Genomic DNA, 20,903 nt, shown 5'->3' on the forward strand with positions numbered 1-20,903 from the left:
TTACCACGCAGTACCTTTACAACGCAGGTTTTTCAACGCAAGTCATCACAATGACTTGTGCTGGGTGGTGCTCTAGGATAGGAAATAGTTTAATTTACTATCCAACACCTTCCCTACTATCCACGGGGACTGGAGTTGGAATAGTAAATTAAACTATTCACTATCCAGCACCCCCCAACGCAAGTCGTTGTAACGACTTAAGTTGAAAAACCTGCGTTGTAGAGGCATGCGTGGTAAAAGCAGGCGTTGCAACAACGTACATCCCTAGGTGCCATCACTTGTGAGGTTCAAGTTGAAAGCTTGGCACTTGAGCAGGGAGGCTTGATGTTAATAGGATCTGTCAGCTTCTGTTTCCTCTCCCTGTGCAGGCATCCAAACAGATGCCTACCATGTCTTCTTATAAAAACTTTTCAGGCTTGGTGTGCTTCCTGACAGGGCTTCCTTAGTCTGTTTCCCGGCCTCAGGCGCTGGAATTTCTCCCGGATGGTTTCCAGCTGGGTCTGAGCCCTGCCACTCTTAAAGTGCAATGGGTGGCAATTAAGGCTTTTCGGGCCCCATGGTCTGGTGGACAATCAGAGTCTGGTTTCCAGGATCTTTAAGGGGTTTTCCAATCTCTGTCCAGTCCCCCCAGATGGTATGTCCGTCTTGGGAATTGCTGCTGGTGTTGTGGTCTCTTCCCTATCCCCCATTTGATCCACTGGCATCTGTGGAAATCCGCTTTCTGACCTTGAAGGTTTTTTTTCTGATGCCTGTCACATCTTTTCGCAGGCTGGGGGAGTTAGGCTCATTGTCTCGCTTGTCTCCTTTCTTTTATTTGAAGACAGGCTTGTTCTTCGTTTGGGTCCGGGTTCTGTGCCCAAGATGAATTCTTTGTTTCATGATCAGCAGGAATTGATTCTTCTGGTGTTTTTTCCAGACCCTCAGTCTGCTGAGGAAGTGGCTCCTCATTCGCCTGATGTGCTTAGGGTGGTGTTGATTTATCTGGACAGGGTAGGGGTTCCCAGTCTCTTCCGCTTTATTTGTTAACTTTGATCCCGCCCGGAGGTGGGCTAAGCTTTGGACTCAGACCTTGAGCAGGTGGATCAAGTCTGTGATTTTGTTGGCTTACAAGCAATTTGGTCTGTCTTCTCCTCTGGGGATCCCGGGAGGTCTACTTTGGGCATGTCTGCTTCAATGGCTGAGGTGTAGGGTGCGTGAAGGGTGCGTCTCTGCAGCAGATCTGTCAGGCTGCAACTTGGGCGGTTCTTTCTACCTTGGTGTCTCATTATAGGGTGGTCCTGAGTCCCAAAGTTCAGGATTTGTTGAATTCCTGAGTGCTTACTTCTGTGCTGTGAACAGTTTTTTTGCCTTTGGATTAAACTTGTGTTTGTATTCTTTGCTGATGTCCCGGTCCGTATTTTGGCTCGGGTACATCTAACTATGTGAGTCAGCACGGCGAGGTAAAAAAGGGAACAATAGGCAGAGAAGCACCCAATCTCGCTGTTTTCTCCCAAAAATGGTAAACAAAGTTGAGAACCGGGCTCTGCTCTGCTTTCCGGTGCGCCGGAAGCTGACAATTGAAAACTTTATTTGCCAATTGAGGACTTTATTTGTCCTCCAGGCCTGCGCCATTTTCAACACTGAAAAACTAACTAATTAAAACATTTAATCTTGGAATTGGATCCCGGATCGCCGTATTTAATCATGACTGTAGCCTAATGCCCAGAAGACTGTCTTTGGTGTTCTCGCTCTGTTTGGAAAGCATGAATAATTTACCGAGGCCAGTCATTCCCGTGTTGTTCGGTCACGTTCATCGTTTTTTTGTGTGTCTGACTTTTTCAACCCAGGATAATTTGAACATAATCTGTATTTATATTTGTTGTTTGTACTTTTCTTTGGTAACCGTTTCTTTATTGTTCTAGGGGGACAAAGAGAGAGCCATGATCATTACTGGCCCCAACATGGGTGGCAAGAGCTCCTACATCAAGCAGGTGGCGTTGATCACTGCCATGGCACAGATTGGCTCCTACGTGCCCGCGGAGGAAGCAGCTATCAGCGTCGTGGATGGAATATTTACAAGGTAAAGCGTCTTTCGTTGCACCTTTGTTTCTTTACTCGCCCAGGCGTTTCAGGCGGCCGGCTTGCGCATTTATTTATTTATTTATTTATTTATTTATTTATTTATTTATTTATTTATTTATTTATTTATGCATTTTTATATAGCGCGGACTTTACCCGAAGGTGTCAGAGCGCTTCACAGAAGGAACAGAAATTAAACATAATGAGAAACATTACAAAAGAACAGATTGCAAACGCATACGTTACAGTACATAAGGTAATAGTGACATTTGTGAGCAAACAAAATACATGAGGTAGTAAAAATTGTGAGCAATCAAAAATACATGAGGTAGTAAAGGTAATAAAGGTAATAGTGACAATTGTGAGCAAACAAAATACATGAGGTAGTAAAAATTGTGCGCAGCCAAAAATACATGAGGTAGTAAAAAGTGCACAGGAGGAAAAAGTGACAAGTGTGCAGTTACAAGAGAAAACAAAGTATCATTTGGGGTATAATACTGCAAAAGGTTGGGGCTGTAAGCGCTGTACAGATGCAACGATGAAACTATCCGATATGTGTGTTCGATAATACTCTACTGCTCGTTAGCAGGCTTTGCTGTGAATGACGCATGGGGTACTCGAGGGTGGAAAGGCGTCATTAGAGGCCGCCAGTTAATGAGGCCCATGTGTCCAAGGTGTCTGAGGACAGGCAGGCCGCATATTTTCGTATGTATTGTTTTATTCTGCTAGGTCATTGCGTTTGATTCCATGTGGGCCATTTTCCTTGGCGTGTGGTAATTAAGAGACACCGAATGTCTCATCTGCTTCCTTTTGACCTTCATTCGAAGTATTTACCAAAGGATCGCCGCAGAAAACACACTAATACGGATAGAGGCATTTTAGGGAATATGTCTTAGTCTTCCAGAAATTCAAGTGGCGAGTAAACACTTTAGAGTTCTTCAGTAACCTTTTCCGGTTTTAGATAATAAGAACAAATGTACATGTAGAAAACACATTATTTTCACACCGATTTATTTCAGCACGGTTGCTATTAGGACATCGGGCATAACTAAAATGCTTAAAGAAACGTATATACCACAGTAAATACAGGTGTATGTTTTAGGTCGCCCTTACAGATAGCTTTACCTGTATGTCATAGTTTAACATATAATTAGAGTGTGCTTTGGGTAAATCCACTTCAAACCATTAGCTTTTCGTGTTCTGCTTGTAGACGTTGCCTTTGGACATTATTATTTGCATCTTAGGTCAGCCCTCATGTCTCTGACCCAGTGACTGCCAGCAGGGATCGAGGGTGGCGGGGGTGAGGAATGTTAAAAAATAAAATAAAACGTACCTGATCGCCGCCACGTCTCTCCAGTCTCTCCTTCACATCAGGACTCAGCCTGAACAGGAAGCAGGAAGCACCCAGGCTCCCCTGACTGATTGCCGTGGTTCACTCTCAGCCGTCAAAGCAATCATGCACACTTGGAGTGGGCAAACCACTCCTCCCCTGTCCTGCTCTGACAGCAGAGCAGCCCTGCCCGCCCCTACTGCACAGCAGCATGGGCAAATAAAATGATAACATTCAGTTATTGTCATTTTATTTTACCTTTAAATACACTGCTTAACACGTTTACCGCGGCGAACATTCCGCTGTGGTGCGGGTGTTCTGAATGGTGGGCGGGGCTGCGTCGGCCAGCGGTTGTTCACAGCACCAGGGAGGGAGTGCTCCCGTCGGTGTTGGCCGACGGGAGCACGGAACAGGTTAAAAGCAGTGGGACAACGCTCCCCCTCCTTAGCGGAGGACCCGCCACTGCTCTGACCTCATTCTATCGGTGATTAAGGTGTCGTCCTGCCCCATCCTCTCTCTACACTTACCGCTGCTCTTGCGGCGCTCCCTGACATGAGCTCTCTCTGTTACGGCTTTTCACCTGCTCATCTGACACTCTCACACATTTCCCTTTCATGCTCTTAACTTTTTTTATATACATTTTTAGCAAGGGCTCAGCTGCTGCCCACTGCTACCTGGCTGATTATCATGAAGTGTGTGGCACCCCAATCATACTTTATTATTCATTTTCCATTGGTAAATGGCCGCTGTCCATCTTGAAACAGTAAATTAATATGAAATATTGAAAAAGACGGCTCCACATTGTGTGTACATCCACAGAGGCCTGCTTTTATTAGGTTTGTTATGCTTTATGACAAAAAATACTCCAAGGTGGCTGCTGTCTGTGCGCATGCTTAATGCATGCACAGCTGCTGTCTTGCTGTCTATTGAGAAATGGTTGTCATGTGCACACGTGCTTATGCATGGGCAGCCTTTTTTTATTGTTTTTTCCCATAAATAATCAAACAATGGCAAAACCAATAGTTCTGACATTGGTGTCAAAGGCAAGACAGTTTAGCTTTGCCAGTGCTTATTTCGGTTGCTTTGCACACTTTGTTTGTTTGTCTTAGATTTTGTGGTTAGTGTGTACACCAGCACAGTTACAGTACTCTTAGGTGGCAAACCTTAGTTGTCCCAAGAGGGGCTGTATTTCTAGACCGTGCCTAAAGCATATCCTAGATATGCTTTTATGCAGGGGTGTTTCTGTAGAGGGGTTCTGCAGAGATCCCCTTTACTGTGTGGTTCACCTCATGTCATCATTTGATGGGGAGGCTTTTTTTCAGCATCATACCAGAATTCTCTTACGTTGCCTGTGGTGGGTGTTTATCTCTGTTTTCTTCCTAGAGAGTCCTTTAAAGCTAGTGTTCAGGGCTTTAAAGGGTCTCTTAACAAAAATGCAGCAGAGGCTGAACCTGCATCTGTGAGGTGACTGCGAGCAGAGACCAGGACATATTTCGTAGTGTTGCAATGTAATTGCAGTTTATTACTGTTTCGATCTGTTTGTTCTCCTTATTCCTGATTCTTGCCTGTGTCTTTACTGTATCTCTGTTTTCATGATACTTGCAGTGCTCTTTCTACCTCATCTGTGTGTTTATAATGTTGCTGTTGGAAATTGCCGTTTTTGAAGGGTTATCCCCAAACAGTTTGCTTCTTTCTCCTATTTTTCCTGACCTGTTTTTGTTGGCTTTAGGACTCTGGGCACTTTACCAGTGCTGATCAGTGACAAAGTGCATGTGCTTTCTGTGTAAATTATGATTATAATTGGTAATCCATGATTGACATGTTTGATTTACCGATAAGTCTCTAAAAAGTGCACTAAGTGTGCCAAGGCCTGTAAATCAAATGCTACAAGTGGGCTTTTATCCCTAGGCTGGCACCCCACCCACCCCCGTACCATGTCCTGATGTCTTTATGACCCTTAGTGACTACCGAAGGGATCAAAACGTGGGTTGAAACGTCAACGACAAAATAAGGCTCAGATCAACCAAGGCTCTGCAGGCCAAAAGGAGCATTAGTAGCTACCAGGGCCATTGGTTATGTGTCTGACCACCACAATCTTTGTGCTTTCCCTTGTACATAAATCCTGAACCACCTTGGATATAAAGCACAACTGTTTGTCACTAAGCACATATGTCACATGATCACTTTGTTTATTTCACCCATTGTAAACAGCCTTTAAACTACTGAAGACTTGAACATACATGAATGATTTAATTCTGATCTAAATGTACAGTGGATACGTACATACTGCGTTATTGTGATTATTTCTGAACCGTACATCTGTGTTTAGGCGTATGTGATATTTATGCCCTACTAGTGTTTGGGATATGCAACGCTTAGTGCGCTGATAAATAACCTATGAGAACCCGACAGAACCATTTTTGTCTATAACGAGTGGGCTTGCAGCACTGGTTGTGCCACCCACCTGAGTAGCCCTGTAAATGTGTCACTTCCTACCACCGTAGTGTCTGCGCGTGCAGTTTCTAACTGTCATGCCTCACTGGCAAGTGCACCCACTTGCACGGCTCTAACCTTCCCTTTTCTTACACATAAGACACTTCTCTGGTAGGCCCAAAGTACCCCCATGGGCAGAGTGCAATGTATGTGAAAGGTAGGACATGTATTGGTGTGCGTGACAAGTCCTGATAGTGAAATACTGGCAAGTTTCTTTTTTTCACTATTGAAAGGCTATCTGTCCCATATGATAGCATGGGAGATATCTTACAAGTATAACTTCCCACTGGGACAAGATAGAGGAATAAAGTTAGGCTCTCTGAACTCAGAATTTAATAACACATCTTTTATTGAAGCTGGTTTTTAAATTGTGAGTTTGAAAATGCCACTTTTAGAAAGTAACAAGCAGCACACAGTGCCCACACCACAATTACTCAATACGTATTTTGAAGGGTAAGAAACCAATTTATTGTCGCTTCCCTAGACCACATTACTTTGTGTTCATTATTTTTATACCTTATTCAAGTTTTCAAAAAATTCATAGCAGAAAAAGACAATGAATTCAAATATTTACAAGGCTAATTGAACTTTCTACAAACATTAAAAGACAAACATTATTTACACATTAGAAAACATTTTGACATCAAGCATTTACAACAAAATTACAAAAAATGATAATGGTTTCATCACAAACAACAATTATTACAAACGACAAATGAGAGAAACTAGAGTTGGGAGGAGAAATATAAGCAACTCGATGGCTTATGAGTTTTTTTAATACTGGACCAGCCGGTCTTAGTGTTTTTTACAATAATGGTTTTTAACTCCCAAACAACACTGCCGACGCGTTTCAAGACCAGGCGTAAAGTCACTGGTTTGTCATCAGGGCTGTATGTATCTTGTATCTGCAAGATGCTAAAACATTATCTTACTTATTCTAGCGTGAGGGCTCCTTATTTCCATTCAGTAGCTAAAAACCATTCTGTGCTACATACCAAATCTGTTCAGAGGAGGACTTCGAGAGGGGTCTTTTGAAGGTCCTTTTGATAAATATCGTGGCCAGACAGGGATGCCTAAAGGAATTTTTTGAGTGTGTGTAAGTTACATTATTGGTCGATTTATTTTGCTAATGACAAAAACAAATTGAGAGTGGAAGGGGGGAGAAAGCGTACCTTATTCTTTGAGAACTGCCGAATTACGGCGGGATCAATTTTTGCGGCGTAACCATCGAGGTTGAATCTGTGGTGTTGGGGAGATTTGCGTTATTAACTTCGTGCATGCAACCAGGGTAACATGGTAGGTAAAAAACAATTAAGGTGGCCTACCTTCCTTCGTTTTCTTATTTTCAAGGAAAAAGGAGTATCACTATCACCATCCTAATAGAAAACAAAACACAACCTTAGCTGTATGTTTAAGGTTGTTGGGGCGCTAAATAAACGCTTACTGTTGCAGGGTGGATAATTACCTGCTACCTCCTTTAGACATCCCTGTCTGGCCACGATATTTATCAAAAGGACCTTCAAAAGACCCCTCTCGAAGTCCTCCTCTGAACAGATTTGGAATGTAGCACAGAATGGTTTTTAGCTACTGAATGGAAATAAGGAGCCCACACGCTAGATTACGTAAAATAATGTTTTTGCATCTTGCAGATACAAGATACATATAGCCCTGATGACAGACCAGTGACTTTACGCCTGGTCTTGAAACGCGTCAGCAGTGTTGTTTGGGAGTTAAAAACCATCATTGTAAAAAACACTAGGACCAGCTGGTCCAGTATTAAAAAAACTCATAAGCCATCGAGTTGCTTATATTTCTCCTCCCAACTCTAGTTTCTCTCATTTGTAATAATTGTTGTTTGTGATGAAACCATTATCATTTTTTGTACTTTTGTTGTAAATGCTTGATGTCAAAATGTTTTCTAATGTGTAAATAATGTTTGTCTTTTAACACCTTAGATGCGGTGCAAATATCCCTCCCCAGTGCTGCGCTGTCCATTGGAACTAGTGCTGAATGGACGTCCAATGGACGTGCGCAGCACTGGGGAGGTAGTGCTGCCGTCGGCCAACGCCCCGACGCAGCACTTAAGAGGTTAATGTTTGTAGAAAGTTCAATTAGCCTTGTAAATATTTGAATTCATTGTATTTTTCTGCTATGAATTTTTTGAAAACTTGAAAAAGGTATAAAATAATGAACACAAAGTAATGTGGTCTAGGGAAGCGACAATAAATTGGTTTCTTACCCTTCAAAATACATATTGAGTAATTGTGGTGTGGGCACTGTGTGCTGCTTGTTACTTATATAGGGTCTAGCCCCCACCACGTAAAGGACCTAACCCCTGTTGTTCACAACTTTTAGAAAGTAGGCATTTTCTTGTTTAACCATGTTGTGTGCCTCTGCCTGTTTGTGGATTGACTGTCTTGTTTTGGAGTGACAGGGCCTGGGGATGTGCATTCACTGTAGACATCCACTGGGTGGGCGGTTGAGTTGGGCCTAATACTTCCTGGATGACTCAGAGCTGAGTTGAATAGACCTTGGCTGCATTTAGATTAGTGGGAGGAATTTTCTTTGCACCTGGATGGGGCGTTTTTTTCCCTTGCACAATGTTGTCTCCACCCCTCTGGTCATACAGCACCAGTGAGGACAGAACTGGTTTGGACTGGGCTCAGAGACCCTGGCACAAAGAAGAACAAAGACAAAATGGGGTATAAGTAGTGGACCTTAAACCCCAAATGTTTAGATCACTTCAGGACTCAAGAGGAACCTTTGCCAAGGAGAAGAGCTGGAGGAGGTAGAGCTGTGAGGAGAAGTACTGCCCCTTTGCTGTGTGCTGGGTGGGGTTGGCCTGCAGTTGCTGCTTTTAACAAGCATAGGACAAAGACTGAAACTTTTCTGTGAACCTATTTCAAAAATAATCTCCAAGCGCTTGTGTGTGTGTTGGCCTCATGTTCTGAAGTCTCAGGGGCACAAGGACTTCACCCCCAGCTCCCCTGAACTCAGTTCCCGAGAGTTCTGACTTGCCATGTGGTGCCTATTCCAGTTTTGGGCCTCTGGAGGTTGTTGCTGCTGTTGGCAGCTGGGTCCAACTTGAAAGAAGCAAGATGCCGTGACCTGCACCGAGGCAGGGGCACTGCTCGTGAAGTGCACAATGCACCGCCCGGCCTCCACCACATCTCTGTCGCCCTTTGATGCCTGCAGATGCCTACAGTTACCAGCATTCCTGAGTCCAGCGATCACACCGACTCCATCACCGCTAGCACCTTCATCCTGATATTGTGGTGCCGATAACCGCCGAGGGTGACTTCACGAACTCACTGACTTTGCATCGCCTCACTGGAACCGACGCCTCACCGCCAACACAACCGACATCCCCTGTCCTAGATTCGACACATCACCTCCTCCCGGACACTACGCCTCTCCTCTCCGTGTCAGTCAGGGAGCTGGCACCGATGCCTCACCTCTATGACGCAGTGCATCATCATAGACTTTGTTTCCAAAGGTACTGTTTGTTTGGGGGTCTGTGTGGCTCCGAGCCCCATGCCACGCACCACACGGACAGCGCCTTAATTTGGATTTATTGGTGTCACAACGTCGTAATAGCCCCAGGTGGAGCCATTTGTTTTCTACAAGCTTTATTTTGGAAATAACTGTTATGAAGTGCTATATTACTACATTTGTTGTTGTTTTGGTCTTGTTGAGTTTGGATAAAGATACTTTTTTTTTCTAAACTGGTCTGGTGTCCATTTGTGGAGTTATCACTGAATTACTGTGTCTTTTGAGTACAAACACTTTACACATTGCCTTTAGGATAAGCCTGTCTGCTCGTGCCAAGCTACCAAGGGTATGGGCAGAGGTTATCTAAAGTGTGTATCCCTCTTACCCTGGCTAGAAACAAGGGTCCCTACTTGGGCAAAGGTACTTACCTCATTTTCTATCAAGGCCTGGATGCTGAAAAGGTCTGTTTGAGCTCCCTTCTTAGTTGAAGGAGGAAAGGTTGACCCCTCCCATTACCCACAGTGCCATGCTGCACAGATTAGTATTAAAAAACATCTCTATTGTCTCCAAAAAATGGGTCTTAGTAGTAGATTATGATTAATACTGTAGAAATCAGTAAGGCACCAAACTACACCTGACATGACAAATGTAAGAAGAGGTAAGCAAGAAATCCAGCCATAGCATTCAGAATAAGATCAAACTGCTTGAATAAATAATCTGGGTTAAAAAGTAGCAAGGAAGTGCGACAGGGTGGTTGTTGGGAGGGTTTTTTTCACGTGGTTTTATTTCATCTGTATTGCTCTTTATTTCTACTTGATTTCAATATTGAAAAGTCAAAGTCATGATGTTTTATGTTTATTGTGCAGATGTCTCTGGATCGCAGAGCCCTGCTCTATGCGTGTCATTTGTGAAATAAAATTTGTATTAAAAAAATAGCAAGGAAGCAAAGAACAGACACAAACTAAGGGAATTAATGAGTTGTGTTGCAGCTTCCTCTTGTGATTGCGCCCCCCCCCCCCTATATGTGGTTTAAACAAGAACAGACATCAGAGGAAAGTTTGATAACTTTGAATAACGTCCTGTAAACAGATCCCCACCTGGGTGGCTGGTTACTGGAGTGTTCTCTGATTCTTTTTACAAGTTAATGGCGTTTGTTTGGCAATTGAACAAGACTCATCACTTTGACATCCTTTAGTTCTGTGCATGGATTCCAGAGTTAGGCTTCGCCCCTTATTTCGGGTGTTCCAGAAATCTCACTACACTCCTCTGGGAGACCACGAGTGTGGAGATACCATAGTGGTGTGGGCAGCATTGAAAATCAGCTATGCCCTGAGCGCAATGTTCAGGAACTTACTAGAAGGCAGCATGACAAATATTTCTTTGCTTGTTGAATCTGCATTGTTTTTGGTAAGCTTTTAACACTAGTCTTGACAAGTGTTTAATAGTGTGCCTGTGTCCTGAAGCTCCAAGTATATCAAGGTTTCATGTAAGAAACTGACATGGTAGTATGAACTAAATAAGCATCTTCCCAAGAAAATTCACTAGAAGGATTAACTTTCCTATCAATGAAAAAGTAAAGGCTACTTTAAATCAGTTGCGGATCCCCACAGATTCCGTAACTTTACTGCACAGAAATGTGAGGAAAAGGTTTATTTTTAGTTGAAGTTTGAGGTTTGCAAGGGCTTCTAGGTAAGGAAACCGTAGTCATGCAAGTCACCCCACCCTGGATTCCCCTGGATGTCTAGTTTAAAAAACAATTCAGGTTTCCTACATTTTCCTAGGTGCTGGCTGTGCTAGGGCCCAAATTCCACAGCTAGCCACATTGCAAACAAAAAATAGTCTGTTTTTAGTGGAAACCTGTGAAGTGTCCATGTTGCGTGTTGAGACCATTCCTGTCGCGGGCACTAGGCCTCCCACACATATGCAGTACCGTTTTTATAGGTAGACTTGGGTACATTCTGGGTGGTAGGAAATGTGTGGCTCCCCACAAATTTTAGAAGGTTTTCCGTAACCCCTCCACCGAGGGGGTAATTCCCCCGCGGTGCTGGGGGGAGGGGCCGCGCGCGCCACCGCGACGCTCATGACGAGCCCAGCTCGTCATGAGGCACAGTGCAGCTGTGCTCATGATGAGCTGGGCTCGTCATGACTCCGCCCACTCCCGTAAAACGTCCGTACAGGCGTGGAAATCGTCGCGCGTGGCAGTGGCGCGGCCGTTATGACGAGCCCAGCTCGTCATGGACACAGCTCCACTGTGCCTCAAGACGAGCTGGGCTCGTCATTAGCAGGCAAGGGGTTAAAGAAATATGAGGAAAATGTGTGTTTTAGTCAAAGTCTGAGGTTTGCAGAGGCTTCTGGGTAGGAAAAGCTGGTGACAGCCATGCAGTCTGCCACCATGGATTTCCTTTGGTGCCTAGTTGAAAAGAATTGATAGGTTTGCTAGGTTTCTATAGATGCTGCCTGAGCAGGGCCCTTAATCTACAGCAATCCACAACACAATAAAATGGTTCAGTTTTGAGTGGAACAATGTGATGTGTCTATGTTGCGTTTTGCGCCTTTTCCTGTTGTTGCCACTAGGCCTACCCATTCAAGTGAAGTACCATTTTTCAGGAGACATGTGAAAACATAGAATAGTAGAACATTTGTTTTTACCAGTTGGATGTTGCTGTATTTGCGCCTTCCAAATGTAAGCCAGTGTGTAAGAAAGGAGATGTTTTGAATAATGCCCTCTGAATCACATGTCAGTATGGGTGCCCACAAATTCAGAGATGTACAAATAACCACTGTCCTCAACTCCAGATCTGGTGCCCATTTTAGAAATACATAGGTTTCGTTTTTTCACTCTACATAGTTCACCATATGAATTGGTCTTTACTTGGTGCACAATAAAAGAACATTGTGCTGCTTAGTTATTGGCTATGAGGACTTGGGGTCTTAAATAACCTTCAAACCCTATATATCCCCGCAAACAGAAGCGTCTAGCTGACATAATGGCGTACTGCTTTTAAAAATCGCCTATTGTGACAAAATAATGTCACAAAATGCTGTCACAAATAGAAATTTTTCCTACTCAATTTAAATATTTCTTTATTTCAACAGTTCGTTTTGTTGGGAAAAGCTTGAGAGATCTACACATATGATCCCTTACTGAATTCCGAATTATGTCTACTTTTAAAAAATCTACACCATGCATGTTTCTGAAAGCTGGGGACTTTTTGTTGTAAAAAAAAAAAAGCCAGCACTTTTTTGCAAAGCACTTTTTTTCTACTTTGTCCCAAAACCTCAAAATGTAGTTATGTTTTACCACTTTTCTCGGGTTCCCCTTTTAAGTCTCCAGTATGGTGGGTGAAAAAAGGATGCAGATTTAGCATGGATACCTTACGTGGAAAAAAGGTCATGGAGGTCAAAGCGCAAAGTACCCCATATTGCCAAAAAAAGGGCTCAACACTGGAGGTGGGAGGGAGGGAGCCTCAGCAGATAAGGTGTTAAATGCTATTCTGTTTTTCTAACTTGATGGGATTTTATTGTTTGGTGTTTGGACTTTATTAATGCTTTACACATTGCCATAGCTATCAGGGGATTCATCTCAGGCAAATATAGTGACTTTTGACGTTCACCCTGACAAGTTAGTGTTATTAATCCTTGAGGTGGGCAGTCACTCACCCCAAATAATAATCCCTGTGCTTACAATAACTAATTCAGATAATAAGATGTCACTAGAATCAAAGAATCGATATGATGGGAAGATGGAAAACTCGTGGACAAAAATGTTGCATACAAAAGAACAGTAAAACATTTGCAGTTCTATGAATTGCATTATAATAGAATACGTCTGCAGTACATAAATAGAAATAGCAATATTTTGAGTTGGATTACAGGAGCACCACAGATAATGCTCTAAACTTTAATTTCCCGCCTAGTCTGTCCGTTTGACTGTGGATGGTAACCAGAAGATAGAATTTGTTCAACTCCCAATGCCTTACATGCAATTTTCCAAAAGCGTGAAAGAAATTGCGTTCCTCTTTCAGAAATGATAATACGGCACAATCCAAGAAGGAGATAAATTCAATTAAAAACAATGGATCATTTCTTCAGATGTTTTTAATTTGGACAAATACTAAAAGAGCCAGCTTTCAAAAGGTGTGTACAGTAACTCTTATCATATGATATCCTTCTGAAAGTGGAAGACACTTATAAAATCTGTCAAAATCATATGACAAGGTCAATGAGCTACTGATAAAGGCTGTGGATAACCAAATTTGCTGATAAATATGGATTTATGCAGGGTACAAGTAGTAGAGGCAAGAACATATTCCTGAGAAAACAAAAAAAAAACGCAAAGTGAAATCCAAAGTACTCCTTACTCCTCTTTAACCAAAAATGGCATAGTCATGATATAACTGCAATTCCTCCAGTGAAACAAAATAGGTAGACTAAAAAAAAAATTGTTGAATTAGAGGGGTCTCTTAATAAGTGCTTTCCGACCCATGTGTTCCTGAGCTATACTAACATCTCATTGAGAGGCAACTAAAGGCTGGTTCTAGAAAGTTACTATTAAGGATAACAACTGGACATACATCCAATTTGAACCAGGAATATAGGTGATGTTGAAATCATAGTGAGTAGTTAAAATGCCTTTGTGGCTTGACAACTATTTGTACATGAATTTCAAATGGTTCTCTAGAACCCATCAACAGCTGCCTTCATTCAGTACAAGCCATCTTCATAGCTATGAGTTCTCTTTCAAGTACTTAATAATTCTGTATATACTCTAACAAAATATGGGGTGAATAAAACAACAGGAAGGTTTTGCTTTCCGGTGGGTCTACTGCCACAGTAAATAACCTTGAAGTATCAGGATGACAAAATATTTGTGTTTAAGAAAACATCTGTTTAACCTTATCCAAAGTCTTTTTGGCTTGAACGTCGCAGTAAATCCACAAAAAACTTTGAGTCTCCGTAACATTAGCAGGTGAGGGCCAATTCAAATCGGAGATATTTTTAGGATCCATAGAAAAACCAGACGCATTTACTCTAAATCCAAGATATTGAACTTATTCTTTCTCAAACCCACAATTCCCTGGTTTGGAAGACACATTATATTGCTGGATTTTTTTTGTGTAATATGTTTTTACATCTTTTTATATGTAAGTGTGTAAACTGTTTATTTCGTGATACACTCACTTCTGCTCTGTGATGCACAACAATTTATGTGACATTAGACCACTTTTCCCTTTTGGCTTTGTGACTTTCATTTACTTCTTCGTGGTGACAATTTGCGCCCCATTTTCTCTTTGGTCTATGCACCAGTTACCAGCTCACAGCTGGCCATTCTAAAGTGATCCTGCTTTGCTCTTCACCTTTCTTTTCTTGCTGTATTCCACATCTCGCTGCCCAGTCGCTGCAGTTCATTCTTTCTTGCAACCACCTCAAGTGTTCTGAAACTTTTTTTCTCATACTGTATATACCACCCTCTCAGTGACCATACAGCAGTCCATGTTGCACATCCATGTGCAGAGGCTTGGGTAGTATTGAACTGCCCCAGTGCTGTGCTATATCTTTTTTTACATCTATAAGACCCAAGTTGATTTTTTTGTATCTTTTTTAGGTTTGATCTCTCTAAATTCATAGTGTGATTTTGGGTGCATCTAGAGTCGCTAGTTCCTCTATCACATTGTTTTAGTTTCCCTACCTGTATCCTATAAGTGGTCAGCTTTAGACAACTCTACAGTGTGTGCCTAAGTGTTCCTTTCTGTCCTCATCCTCTAGGGCATGTATGTAATGCAATAAAACTTGTGGAGTATTCTGGTGATGTATGTGCTTTGCAGGATTTACAATTGGACCAATCTAAAGCCAGATTTTATCACTATCTCTTTTGGGTGCATCAGGGCCTCAACGCAGTCATCATCCTCTATTTGCCTCATCTCTGCTTCCTATTGGGAAGGCGTTCTCATAATCTTATTTATACACATATTGGCTGAATCAGGGCCTGTGGCCAGTCACCCTACTCTGTTGGATCCTTGTCTGTTTCTAACCAAGATTTCAGATAGACCAGATATATTTGAGAAATGTTCATTAATATGGTATGTGTATGTTTGATTGTCGTTTTAGTCAACCTAATCAGTGGTATCCTATTGTCTAGCGGTTTTCCACCTGTTACAACTGTCCATTTTTAATGCAGGTTTTCAGTGTGTGTTGAAGCTGTATGTATTTCAACATTTGTGATGTATCTACCATATATTCTTTCAGGAGTTGGTTGTAGTATTTCATCTTAGGGCCAGATGTATCAAGGCTTTTGCGACTCGCAAACGGCCGTTTTGCGATTTTTGATATGTATCAAAAAATCGCAATTTAAGGAATCGCAATTATTAGCGATTCCTTATTTTGCCATAGCATTTAAGGAATCGCAAATTTTGCGATTCCTTAAATGATATGTATGACACATTTTTGGTTTGCGAATTTGTGTTAAGAAATCGCAATTTACCACCAACTTGTAGTTGGTGGTAATTTGCGATTTCCTTTAAAAATGCCCTAATTGGCATTTGTAAGGGTGGCATGTGACAACCATACATGCCCATAGGGCATGTATGTGTGCCACATGCACACACATGTAGATTTGAGGTGTGCAGCAGGGTGTCTTTGAGACACCCCTGCACCCTTGAAATAATTCTCAAATTGCGATTAGCAAATTGCGAATTCGCAATTTGAGAATTATTGCACTATCATTTCTATGGGCCTCCTGGCCCATAGGAATGCATCGGAAATTATTCTTTATTTGCGAATTCACAAAATGCGAATTCGCAAATAAAGAATAATAAGGAATCGCAAAAAATTTGCGATTTTGTACATACATACCGTTCTGCGAATTCTAAATAGCGATTCGCAAAAAATCGCTATTTAGGATTCGCAAAACGGTATCTTGATACATCTGGCCCTTGGTGTCGGATATTAATTCCCCTATTGTTTATTTTCTTGGAACCTTCCCTGTTTATTGAAGATTAGCTCCCATCTACAGTAATGTCCTAGGTGTCAGTTGGCACTTGCACCCCATTTTTCTAGTGATACTGTGCCATGTTTTTATCACTATTTAAGTCACTGGCGGTGGGTCACTGCTTGTCCTGCTACCATATACTGTGTGTGTAAATACTTTCTTTTCTAGTGCATGTTGGTCTATTTTAGTCACAGCTTACTTTGATGTGAAAAGGCCCATCCATTTACCACCAATTGTTTCAATACGGCTGAATACTTTTTGATGTTGGCAAGTGCAATACCTCGTCCAATGGGGTTTCTCTGTAGGGTTGACAGCCGGAGAATGTGTTGTACGTTTTGTAGGCTACATATGAATCCAGGGGAAGGCAATCATTTTATAGATAGTCCCTCTTTCCAATTCAGAAAGATAATTTCTTCCATTTGAAGAGCTACATTCTTACGCTTCATAGGAGAGGCTAGGAATGGATTGCTTAAAACGTTGTGGGATCTTTTGAGATTCATATACTGAGGCTATGAAGTGGCCGCTTTCATTTCTCAGTGCCATGGGTAGCTCCTGCATTGAGGAACACCTAGCCAAGGGAAATAAAAGTGGTTTCCCCCAATTAATGTGGAACCCTAAAAGCCTATCATAAGCCTTGAACATGTTTTTGGATCTTAACAGCAAGTTTTGTGGGCCTGCCAGGTCCAAGGGATACCGTCCACATAGAGTAATATTCATCCATCCCACCCCTGAATGAGGGCATCCATACCTATCTACTCGGCTAGTGGTTCTAGAGTGAGTGCGAACAACAGTGCAGAAAATATTATGGATTGGGTTCATTTCTAGTATCATGAATATAAGGGCCATTTGGTCAAGTAAAATGCCTTATTGGCACCCAATAATATAATTGTGATTGATTCTGTAGCCTTAGAGTACACTAGGTTATTGTGGAGCCTGTGCATGCAGAACCTTGTTCCCCTGTTAGCATTAAATGCTGTAGAAGTAGCCTGTTAAGCGGTTACCTTGGCTACAATATTTAGTTTCTCTGTTCAGCAAAATTATGATTTGTTAAAATTGGCTATCTTACCTATTTTTGCCGTCCTTAAGTACCAAGTTATAGCCTTCCTCAGGTTTTGTGGTAGTATATTATCGCCCATATCTTTAAGAAAAATGTAAATCATGTGGTGTGTGGTTTTGTTACTCAACCTCTTGTAAAATTCCATTGATAGGTCATTAATTTTAGGCTTAAGGTTTCTCAAGGCCTGTTCTATGTCTTTAATCTTGATTTCTTATTCTTGGTCTTCCCTTTGTTCTACATTTAGTTGTGCCCCTCTGCATTCAGCTACAAAGCCCTCAATGTTGTCTATTGCGTCTGTTAGCATAGAGCTGTAGAGCATCTCAAGGTGATCTGCAAATGCATCTGCCACCTACTGGTCCCCCTGTACATAGCCACCCTCTGCCAAGATTATCACCCATATGTCTGTCCCTCATCTATACTGTCCCACTATTCTAGTATAGCCCTGTTTTATTTTGAGTATCAGAAAGTCTCCTTTGTACTCCTAGGTGGTGTGTATGTCCTTTTTTTAGGAGTATTTTCCTATATTCTTCCTACTTTAGGTGCAGTAATCTGCCATTTTGGTCATCAGACAATTTTTACAGCTCCTTCATGATGAGGATTCCTTTCTGTAGGGCCTGTTCTTCAGTGTCCACTTTCTATCTGTGAGAACTGGGGTCACCAATTCCATGGGGGTAGTTTGGCGCGAGCAGGAAGGCACCCGAAAGCTTAGGTGTAAAGTAGCAGTGCAGCACACACTCACACTGAGACAGGAAACGCACGCAATAAAGGACACCACACCAGCTTGTCTTTGAAAATCAATATACCTTTATCTAGATCAAATTCAGGGTTGGCAAATCATTCATGGCAATCAATTCAGCATTAACTCATTAGCAACATTTCATTGTAGGCATAGGTAAAACCTTTTCCTGAGGACTCAGGCAACATTCTATTATAAAAGCATAGGTAAGTAATTCATTCTTTCAGAATTCAGCTAACATTCCATTATATAAGCAGGTGCGCCAACATTGTCCCAAGCAAGTTCAGTCAAAGGGAAACAGCCCTTCATGGGTCACTTTAAGATGGAATGTTTCCTAGTTGGCAGTGAGTATTTAACACTCTAAACCCAGGCATATGAGTGGCTCATTATGGCATCTGACCCCTTACTTGTATGGCACAACAACATGCATCAGGCTTCCTGCTCAGGGGCAGGCCAACAGAACAGTCCTCTAACAGAGGGTTAACTTGTGGAGCACTCAAGGAGGGGTTATGCAAGTACGGGGGCCCGGGTCCACAGGCCTGTGCTTAGTCCCTCCCCTCCCTCCAGGCGTCTAGGGAGTTAATCTGGCTCAACCAGGCCCTACAGCAGCCTCCTGTGGGGAGGGGCGGTAGCGGGGCTGCCTCTCCGTGTGCTCGAGGCTCCAGGGCAGCCCGAGCCTTCTCCTCGGACCGCCGCCCTCTCCAAGGGGTGGATTACCTGGCTCTTCGGCTCCTCGGAGAGCCCTTGCGGTGGTTTCCGGCCCTTAAGACCTCCTTCGGTGAGGCGGCTGCCCGGGACGTGTAGTGGCCGGTGGGGAGGGCTTCGACCCTCCTGCGGACCCCGCACGGCTGGGAGACCGGTCTCGGGCCTCTTGACGGCACCTCCGGCCTCGGGACCAGTCGGGCGCTTCCAGGAAGTGTGCGGCTGCCTCAGCCAATGGCAGGGCCGCTTTGCCGTGTGCCGGGCCCCAGAGCCAATCTGAGGCTTGCTTGCCGGGGGCGCGGCCACGCCACCAATCAGGGTGTGGCGTGGCCTGTGACGCAGCCGACGCGCCCGTCACGTGATGGTGGCTCCCGACTTCGCCAGGCCTAGCGCGGCCTTCTCGCGATCCTGCAGCGGCCCTCCCCAGGCTCCGGGGGCCGCACGGGGGAAAGTAAAGGGCGCCAAGCAGGTCGGGCGCCAACGGAGAGGACGCGACAATGGGCGCCCGGGCCGCAGCAGTGTCACGCGACCCCATGGGCACTCGGCAACAGCGCCCAATAGCACGGGCCATTCCGGGGCGGCGGAGGTGAGTCCCACAGTCAGAGATTCGGGGCCACAGCGCGATCGAAGACACATCGCTTTTAGGGGTGCAGCTCGTTAGAGTTCCCAGCGCTCATAGAGGCTCAGACTCTTAGCTTTAGGTCGGCCACAGTTCTGGGCAGGACAGCGCTCAGGTAGGCAGCAGTTTCTAGAGTCACAGCGCTTCTCGGGGGCACAGCAGGAGTGCGCTTTGGGGGTAATGGCAGTTCAGCAACACAACTGTGGCAGGACAGCACAGGGGGGCACATGCTGAGCAGGGGAGTGCGTGGATGATACAGCGCTAATACCTGGTTGATCACCAAGCAGTCCTTCTTGTGAGTAGGTGTTCTCTTGGCGCTTGATGGCTTCTGCACCCTTCTCAGGTAGTTCCTTGGGGGATAGGTAATAAGGGGGGGGGGGTTGAGTTGGTGGCTGCGAGTCAGGATGGTTCCCTTAGATCACTGCAGGTGGTTCCCCGGGTTCTCCCCACGCTGGGCCAGATCAGTGGGTTTGGTAGAGTCCCTTACTCAACTTAGAAGGCAGTGCCTGGGCCCAGTCACTTCCAGTGGTATAGGTTCCTCCCCTAGGCCCTACCGCCTAAGACTCCTGCAGAGGTTCCCCCAGGTCCAGTGATGCCCCAACTGACAAAAAGGTTTCCCTCCTTTCCCTAAATATCCCTAGGTCAGATGACCACTCTCTAAGACAGCAAAGTGAGACCCCTCCCCTATTCCAGAAGGTTCCAGGAGCTTCCACAGTCTAAGCTATGGACAGAAAAGGTGGGCTGGCATTACTACAGTATCTTAATGTCCCAGCCAGCTCCTGGCTACTAGTATGCTACTAAAAAGACCACTCCGCAGTAGCAGGGCCTGTGGCAGCCATGTTGGTAGGAGAGAGCACCTGCACCTTAGCACTGATTAGCAGTGGTAAGGTGTCCAGAGACCTAGGTCCAACAAAAAAGGGGTGGTGGAAAAAACAAGGCAAGGGCGAAGAAAACGGGGAAAGACCACCCTAGGGCTGACAGGTCTAACACTATCTGTCCCAATTGATCTTAGTGCCAAGTGTCCCCTTGCTACCGGGTGTCCCTGATAGGTTTGTAAGCCACATATAACATTATCCAATTTGTCGCTGTTCATTTGTTTTCTTTAAAGAACATGTCCAATGTCATTTTCAGTTCCTACAGCTTCTTGCTTTGTCAGATACCACAAGCCCAGACTACAATGTCTGTGTATGTGTCTTTTTGGGATGTCAGTGGCCCCATCATTATGGAGTGGTTCGGTATACACCTTGCCAAAAACATGCTTTATAAAACCTTTGGGCATGTGCCATGGTTGCGCATATGCATGCATTCCTTGACTTTGCTTTTATGCTCTGGAGTAAAAGGAGAAGCATTGTATCCCTCCTTAGTGGCCCCTCCATGGCCTGGATGATTTCATTCGGTTGTGGTAGCTCCATTGTCCTAAGACTTAAT

The 20,903-nt window shown here is 43.8% G+C and overlaps 1 protein-coding gene across 1 annotated transcript in view; it reads left to right on the top strand.

Annotated features, from left to right (window-relative positions):
- MSH3 (mutS homolog 3) overlaps positions 1-20,903 on the top strand; it is a 2,089,876-nt gene that overhangs the window by 1,633,369 nt on the left and 435,604 nt on the right. Inside the window, exon 20 of the mRNA XM_086960834.1 lies at positions 1,902-2,059. Coding sequence (XP_086816960.1) covers positions 1,902-2,059 — 158 coding nt within the window. The remainder of the gene's footprint in view (positions 1-1,901; positions 2,060-20,903) is intronic.

This window comes from Lissotriton vulgaris, chromosome 3_1 (assembly GCF_964263255.1).
Source record: "Lissotriton vulgaris chromosome 3_1, aLisVul1.2, whole genome shotgun sequence".
In the NCBI taxonomy this organism is placed as follows: domain Eukaryota; kingdom Metazoa; phylum Chordata; class Amphibia; order Caudata; family Salamandridae; genus Lissotriton; species Lissotriton vulgaris.